Below are 9408 nucleotides of genomic sequence, written 5' to 3'. Positions count from 1 at the left end.
TTAGCCGACATTCATTTACCAACAATGTCTATTGTGTTCGACATCTTTTGCCGAAGATTATGTGATGATTTCACTAGGCAGAAACCATATAGCTGAATGTCATCTACTTATAAATGACATTAAAGTCCAGTTTCTTCAACTACCCTAATAATATCGGCCGCATACAACAAATACAACAACGACCCAAGAACCGATCCCTGCGGAACACCGCGAGTCAATCCTGAACTTGCGACATCTGATCCGTTAATACCCACAATCACCGTTTGGGTTCTTGATGACAGATACGACGAAAACCAATCTAGAGCTGAGTCATCTATACCGTACGATATTTTGAGCCGATTTAATAAAATCTCATGATCGACAGTATCAAACGCCGCACTAACGTCTTAGTGCAATCATGGCAATGTTTCCATTATCAACCGCTTCAAATACATCTAAGAGTACCTTCAACAGGGCGGTTTCAGTTGAGTGATGTTTTCCAAATCCTTTTTTTTATTATTCTTTAAAATCATGATCTGACAGACGCAGAAACTGTAACAACATGCAAGGCAGTGGAACAAAATTAAAACTAAACAAATAAGTGAGAAAATAAATACAAAAAGTGAGGAAGAGAAATGATAAAACATGAAAAATAAAATATTTTAGAATAAAATAAATAACAATAATAAGAGAAATAAAAGAAAAGTAATTGACGATGGAATATAAAATAAAGTAACGACAAATTGATAGACTAGATGATGACTTAGTGAGGTGATCGATAAAAATAAAGGCGAGGCCTGTGTGTGAAAAAGTTTTAATGAGTATTAACATATTTGATGACATATTAATAGACTAAATGATGACTTAATGAGTTAGTGAGGTGATCAATAAGTAAAAACTAATTCAGTAATGATAAAGTTTTCTTAAATGCTAATATGTTTGAGGTGTCTTGTGATGAAGGTCTTTTCCTTGTATGTAGATTGGGCGACGACTTGATAGTTATGTTTGCGCTGACGAAGGTTGTGTGTTGTAGTTTTGATTTGTGGTAGTAGAGGATGGATGACGTGGTTGTTGTTATTTTCTATTTTCTTGAACAGCCTTGAATCGAGTGTGTTGAATATCTGAGTGACGGTAGGATATGATGCAGGTAGGTAGTTGAAGCGAATTAGTTTTTTGATGAGAGATTGTAGCTGCTGAAGTTGTTGTTGCGTGGCAAAACCAGACCAAATCCTGATTGCAACTTAGGTATTAACAAATTTTTGTGAAGATAATTCAACAGTTGCTTGGCGATTACCTTTTCAATTATTTTCGAGATGAAGCTAAGATTTGATATTGGCCTGTAACTGCTGACCGAAACCGGTGATAAATCAACTTTCTTTATCAGGTAATCTCGGAGACGGCAAAGTGGTTTTTCCAGCAATATTTACTTATAGTCAACAGTTTAAAAAACAACACACCAGCTCCTCCCACGTTACAACTAAAAGTTAAACTAAATAATAAAAGCAAAGTCGTAAGCTTGTGAAAAGATGCCAAATTCCGAAAACATATTTTAGAATTACAGAAGCTAAAAAAATCAAAAGTTTAAACCAATTTTGACTAGAAAAACCACAAAACCTCAATAAAGTTATAAAAATATGATAAAATGTGTAACAAAATTTTAAACGTATCTGTTGAAAATATAGTTTCACTTTTAAAACAAACCGCGTCTGCTCTTGTCGCGTCTAAACAAAAAAATGAATTATCCTGTTTTGCATGGCGTTTCGTCTTTCCAATTAATGGATAGAATTCGTGATACAAACGATGCAATCAATTGGGCAATGCAACACGAGTTGCTTGCGTCACGCATGACTTGCGTTTGTGGTCGTGCAATGAAATTACAAGACCATAAAGCCTGCGATGGTAAAATTTGGCGCTGCACCAACACTACTGGTTGCGGCAAGACAAAAACCATAAGAAGCGGCAGCTTTTATGGAAAAACCGTCTCAAATTAGACCAGTACATTATGGTAAAAATTTTTTTAAATTACCATTGTGATTTAATTTTCAAAAAAGAACTTATTTACGTTTTGTTCAATTCTTTTCGCTTGTTTCAGTTAACATACTACTGGAGTATGGGAGATATCAGTCAGGCAACAGTTGCAAGTCTGCTGCAAATAGATAGCAATAATATTGCTGGAAAAACCACTTTGCCGTCTCCGAGATTACCTCTTTATTATCGCTTTTTTTGTGATTTCGGAATTTTCGATGAACTGATGTTTTGATTAACTATCTGGAGCAAAAATGGGAGCAATATTCTCAAGAGTTCTTTCAAAATGAATGTCGGGACTGGGTCAAGTGAACATGATTTTGAAGGCGATAATAATATCACTGATTTCAAATCATCGCATGAAATTTGATCACAGTAATCAAGACGGCAATCAGTTTGTTGATGATGATCTACTGATGATCTACCGGGATTACACCTGATGTCGCTGATGATTTTGAAAGAATGTACCCCAGGTAGTCACCAGCCAAGATGGATTCAGTTGGCGACGCGCCTGTCTTTTTTTTACCCATTTATTATTTATTTACCCAGTTTTTTATTATTATTATTATTATTCTTTAAAAATCAGGATCTGACAGACGCAGAAACTGTAACAACATGCAAGGCAGTGGAACAAAATTAAACAAATAAGTGAGAAAATAAATACAAAAAGTGAGGAAGAGAAATGATAAAACATGAAAAATAAAATATGTTAGAATAAAATAAATAATAATAAGACAAATAAAAAAAAAGTAATTGACGATGGAATATAAAATGAAGTAACGGCAAATTGATAGACTAGATGATGCCTTAGTGGGTTAGTGAGGTGATCGATAGATAAAGGCTAGGCCTGTGTGTGAAAAAGTTTAATGAGTATTAATATATTTGGTGACTTATTAATAGACTAAATGATGACTTAGTGAGTTAGTGAGGTGATCGATAAAAGTGAGGTGATCAATAAGTAAGAACTAGTTCAGCACTTTAGAATTTACGAAGTTTGAGGTAATTAACGACTCCCAATAACCTTGTTCTTTTGAAGCAAACAGTTTATGTTTCCTCAACGATTCTGACCTCTACCGAATTAGGTCAGAGTGATCTCTGGTGCGACGATAAACCCTCTCCAACCTGCGTACACAGCGTTTAATTTTGTGGCAATCATCATCAAACCAGGGTGTCGATTTTATACGAATCCGTATTTCTCGTTGCGGTGCATATTTGTTCATAAGTTCACAAAGCGTATCACAGATGTCAAAAAGTTCGTCAATGTTGCGACCTACAAATTTTTTGTGAGTGGAAAGATCAGTCGTTGATAGTGCATCTTTTAATTTATCTATATTGATCCTTTTAAAGTTTCGAACTTTTTTGTTGACTAGACATGTAGTTTTAGGTAGTTCAATATCCAGCAAACCATATAACAAACTGTGATCAGATATGATTGGCGGATCGACAATGATGTTGTGAACTCTGAACTCAAACCTGGTAATGATAACGTCCAGCAAACCACCTTTGTTGTGCGTTGGTGTCTGAACATGTGGAAGATAACCAAACATTGTCAGAAGGCTGGTTAGCTGAACAGCATGCGCCTCTGTTTGATATTCAAGATGTATGTTGATATCGCCCATTATGACAACCTGACCACCAAGCTCTGTGAGTTTTTTGAGAAGTTGACGAAATTCATCAAAAAACGTTGATGTGATTTGTGATGAACCAGGTCTGTAGATGGAAACCCAACTAATTTTATTGGAACAAAATGGAAGCGATGATACACATAGGCATTCAAACGTCTTCGGATTAAATTTTATATCGATCTTGGTAGAACGATAGGAGTCTTTCAAAATTATAGCCACTCGACCACCAAGAGGACCAGCTTTTCTTGTTTCTCTGGCAGCATCAAAGCAGCAATATCCATATATATGATAGTTAATAAATGAATGTTTGATTCCTACAAAAGCAACAATTTAAGAATTTTATAAAAACTGACCAAAGTTAGCCAAAGTGGATTTAGTACACTAATATTTAACAGGTATTATGAAATAGTGAGAATGAGAAAATTGTTGCGAGATTTCTTGCAATATAAGAAGTAACAAGCAAATTGTTTATAATATATTTTATTTATAAAATATAGAAAACGTGTTTGACAATGCGAATTGACAACGAAGAGTTCCATCGTTAAAGTTGTAAAAAAAGTTGCCTTGTTTTTTTTTGGTATTTATAGCAAATTGCCACGTGCCTAAAATAGGATGTGCGGTCTAACAACACTTTCCCATCAGATCGTCAGCGTATGCTGTTGATCGATACTAGCTAAGATATCGAGATGGGAGACAAACTGTCCTTCCCGATCTTGCGGTTCTCTGAGTTGGTAGATCGGTTTTTGATGGTGCCGGTAGATTGCTACGGGTGTGCTGGAGTTGACGGAGATGCTGCTGTTATTGTTGTAGTGGTTCATACTCCATCTGTTTCTTCTCCAGTCTGCAAAAAACATCATTTAACAATTTAATTAGCAGCAGAAGGTGTCGTGGTCAATTCATTCAAGCTTCCTTTTAATTTAAACCATATCTAATTCTCAAATCTGTCAGTAACACGCATCGAGTCTAAATATGCTCCATATCCTCATCTTTCGTGCCACGTAGTCTGCATGTAGTTGATTCACAGAGGCCGATTCTTTTCATGTAATTTTTCAAACCAAGATGATGTCCTGTGCAAAACCTACTCAGATTTGTGTGTTCTGCTTTTCAAAAAAAGTCTTCTTTTTTGACTAAAGGTTAGACATGCACAGCTTTACATCTTGGATGAAAAATTTTATTTGATATATATATAATGTTATAACCTGTCAAACATACAAACCAATTTAACAGCAGATGTGGATGGTTTTTCAACTGGCTGCGATGATGTTGAGGGTAACTGAAATGTTAAATTATTAGAGTTTAATTAACACTGGACGTTTTTGAATATATGTTGTTATTTGCAAGGCATCTCCGGTCAGAACGACAAGACAAATGTTTAATTCTTTTAATTTCTATCTTATGCATACAATATAACGATAAATCTATCGGGCGTGCGGGCCGCACGCCGACCATGAACTTGTTAGACTGCTATAAGGCGTGCGTACGAAAAATATGTTCAAAAATTATTTTTTATGCCGAATATTATTTTAAAAAGTATTTGTAAAAATTTCCGTTACTTACAATTGAAAATAAATTAAAAAAAAAATTTTTTTAAATAAATTTTTATTTGCGCGTCGTAATACTATTATTTATTATCTTTGGCAAGAATTCATTTTCCTTCTTCTTTCAGTTGTGAGCGGCGAGGCTTTTGAAGATTCGCTTGATTTTTATTGTTTTGTTTGATATAATTTAATTAAATAAAATAAAATCTGTTATTTTATAACTCTAATTTGAAAAAATGAGTTCCGAGTCATTAAAGTTAGGAGATGGATTTGTGAATGTGGAAAAAGCCGTTGGTGTGATAGAAAGAAAGTTTCCTTGTTGTGTGGTTGCACTGCAGCAGTTAATGTGGCATACTGCAAAAATCGGAAGGTAGTAATAACAATTATATTGAAATATTTAATAATGATTAGTGATGATAAAATTTTGTTTATTGTTGTATGTTGCAAGTGATAATAATAATTTAAAAAATTAAAATGAAGTTTTTAATGATGATTAATAGTAATTAAATTTTGTTTATTTATAGTTATCTGAAGAAACAGCCAAAAACTGTGTTCAGACGGATTGCATAGCATCAATTAACGATGTTAAAAAAATAATTGATCCAAGATGCACAGATGACCGTGCTAATATGTCCACCTTGAAACAATACTTTTCCAATGAAGCATGGACAAAATTAGAAAATAAGATGTGGTCAATTGGACAAAATTTGTATGTTTGTGTTGTTTGTAGACATCACTCTGGAAGAGACAACCAAACTCGTACTTCGGGGGTGCAGTGTGATGGCTGCGTAAATTGGTACCACTCACTATTCATGTGTTGAAATGAATAGGCTACCAAAAGGGACGTGGTTTTGTCGACAGCGTTGATATAACAATCTTGGGTCTTTTGGTAACTGTTTCGTCTTAACACATGAACAATGTACCCGCGTGCATTACTGTGTAAATATGTGTGTTTGTCTGTGTGTGTTACTCTACGACATTTGATGCAATAAATTTTTTATTTTAAAAATTGTTATTCCATAACAAAAATGCTTTATATTGTCTTAATAAACGTCAAATTTTGCGCTTTGACTGCGTCCTGTATCGTCAAAATAGCGTCAACTTTGTTGTACAGACTTCGGCCATCTCAACGTCGAATTCGTCGTGCGAATCTCACGCTTTTCACCGTCTAAGCGTCGTATTCGCCCACTCGTGATTCGCACGCCTCATAACATTTTGACGTGCGGGTTCCTCACGATATATAATTTCGAACGTCGTATTTGCCCGTTTGTGATTCGCCTTATAGCATCTCAAAGTCGACGTGCGGGTTTCTCAAGATTTATGACGTCGTGTTCGCTCGTTCGTGATTCGCACGCCTTATAGCATCTCAACGTCAAATTCGGCATGCTGGTTAGGGTTATTTTTTCATTTTCATCTTAACGTCGAATTCGCATTGCTAGTCTCACGCTTTACACCTTTCAAATGTATTCGCCCGCTCGTGATTCGCACGCCTTATAGCATCTTAACGTTGAATTCGACGTGCAGATGCCTCACAATTTATAATTTCAAGCGTCGTATTTACCCGCGAATCGCACGCCTTATAACATCTCAACGACGAATTCGCCGTGCGGCCTCACGCCTTATAGCATTAACACGTTCAATTCGCCGTGCGGATTTTTCACGCCTTTTATAGCATCTCTGCGGCGTATTCGCCGTGCGATTCCGCACGCCTTATAGCACTGACCACAATATAAACATGCCTCTTATGTATTAATATAAATATAACAAAACTTAACGCAAAGCAAACTTTTAAAAATATTTAATAAAAACTGAAATTTGTTAAACTTGGTGGCTTAAAATGCAACACAATCTTGATAATATATTGAAATAAAAAAAGAGACTGAACTTAGCCTCAATGACCGACCTATATAATTTTATAAGCAATCTTCGATGCCAATTATACACACGTTAAAAAGAGATAAACGTAAAAGAGAGAGGGTACAGCAAGCCTGCATGCATATGCGATATATGTTATATTATGTTATATGATATATGCTGTTTAAGTAGCAGCTGACATGTATGCATGTTATTATAAGCTTATATGCTATATTATGTTATATGTTATATGCTCTTTAAGTGGCAGCTAACAGGTATGCATATATACGTGTATATATAATTATATAGTTATATATCGATGCTATAAAAATATATAATACTGTAGTTGTGTGTATTTGATAATCCTATTAATTTCTATTATTTATTATTAAATTAAATTTTGTGTGGTGTAAATATTAGATAATAATTATTATTTTTCTGCTGTATTTGTAGAAAAACATACACAATGAACACACATTGCATTTTTTTAAATCAATAACGATATAGAAACTCAATTCTATTTGTTAATCATTAGCAATAAATAAATAATTTGAAAAATTTAAATCAACTACATATACTTAAAATTAAGGTGCTACTCAACTGAAAAAATTGCACAACCAAAAAAGCCCATTGAATAAAACGCACATAGACATAAACGAACATTGTTGAATTTGAAGTCAATTAAATTTATCATTGAATTAATTGTTAAAGATATCGTTGGGTTATTTTGTTAATTATCGACACATACAATACACACACAAACACAATACATACACAAACATAATACATACACAAACACACCCACGCATACACAGGCTAGAGGAACGTGTAATTTAATTTTTGTTGTTGATCCATTTATTCACAATAAAATAAAGTGAAAGAGTCAGCCTAGCAATAAATGCTTATCTAGGGTTGATGTGTTATAATGAAATAAAAGCGATGATGGCAGACCAATAGTACCGACCAACATGTCTGCGAGTAAAATTTTATTTTGCCCAGCGATATCTTTCTGTTTCGATATCTATTTTTGAGGCCGCAATTATGAATGGTAAAAAAAAATGTTTTTGCGATTTGATGCGCAATGAAAATGTTTTAGTTTTTCAAGTTTAGAACACCCTGGAAGGCTGTTTTTTTTAGTGGCTAATATATTGTTAGAAAGGTAATTAAATTCTACACAAGTGGTAGAAATCTTTTTTTGAGGCCGCAATTATGAATGATGAAAAAAAATGTTTTTGTGATTTGATGCGCAATGAAAATGTTTTAGTTTTTCGAGTTTTTAACATCCTGGAATGCTGTTTTTTTCAGTGGCTGATATATTGTTAGAAAGGTAATTTAATTCTACATCAGTGATAGAAATCTTTTTTTGAGGCCGCAATTATGAATAGTGAAAAAAAATATTTTTGTGATTCGATACTCAAAAAAATGTGATAGTTTTTGGGTTTTGGACACCCTGGAAGGCTGTTTTTTTAGTGGCTAATATATTTTTAGAAAGGTAATTTAATTCTACATCAGTGATAGAAATCTTTTTTTGAGGCCGCAATTATGAATAGTGAAAAAAAATATTTTTGTGATTTGATGTACAAAAAAATGTGTTAGTTTTTTGGGTTTTGAACACCCTGGAAGGCTGTTTTTTTAGTGGCTGATATATTGTTAGAAAGGTAATTTAATTCTACATCAGCGGTAAAAATTTTTTTTTGAGGCTGCAATTAATAATATTTTTAATCGATTTTTATGTTCATTCTACGGTCAATTTCTTTATGTTGTTTAATACATCATACAATCATTGTTCATACATGCGTTGCTTAAATATATAGAATACATACTTTTCATACATTTCAATGATCAGTTAAAGATTAATATAGCTATACAATTATTAGTAACATATATGAACATCTGCTGTGCATTAAGCAGATGATTCTCTCTTTTTTCACGATTTCTCCGCGCACATAATATATAGGTCGGTCGTTGTGGCTGGTGGCTAAGTTCAGATTCATATATAAAAATACGAACCAAATTTACACTTGACATCACATCGGTTATTAATGTTGCAGAAATATTATGGGAAACTGACTTTAAATCTGAAGAAGGCTAAAAATACAAAATGTTAAAATTATTATAGAACCAGATTATTGGTTACAAACTTAAAAAATTAAAATAAGTTTATTTTTGGTATATAATAATTCATAACATAAATAAAGAACACTTCAGAAAAATTATGCCGACAACAATATCTTAATTTCAAAATTTTAACTTAAAAACATTTAAATTATACAACTGAAACTTGAAATGATTGGTTTTTATATACAAAACACTAACCTTGTCAAATATTGTTGAAAAAGCATCTTTTTGAAGAAAATCTTTCAAACCAACTTTATGAAAACTTTCCG

General features: G+C 33.4%; 1 protein-coding gene across 1 annotated transcript; it reads right to left on the bottom strand.

The window, feature by feature from the left end:
- Positions 1 to 3074: 3074 nt before the first annotated feature.
- On the bottom strand, positions 3075 to 4483 carry HELRODRAFT_166862 (hypothetical protein; the record flags this gene model as incomplete). The annotated part of the gene is made up of 2 exons (XM_009012053.1): positions 3075 to 3882; positions 4329 to 4483. 2 exons carry the CDS (start codon positions 4481 to 4483, stop codon positions 3075 to 3077), a joined length of 963 nt encoding a protein of 320 aa, XP_009010301.1.
- Between the last annotated feature and the right edge of the window lie 4925 nt (positions 4484 to 9408).

The sequence above is a fragment of the Helobdella robusta genome (genome assembly GCF_000326865.2).
Source record: "Helobdella robusta unplaced genomic scaffold HELROscaffold_10, whole genome shotgun sequence".
Lineage (NCBI taxonomy): Eukaryota > Metazoa > Annelida > Clitellata > Rhynchobdellida > Glossiphoniidae > Helobdella > Helobdella robusta.
The sequence above is the reverse complement of the archived record's forward strand: the minus strand, read 5'-3'. Positions and strand labels throughout refer to the sequence as shown.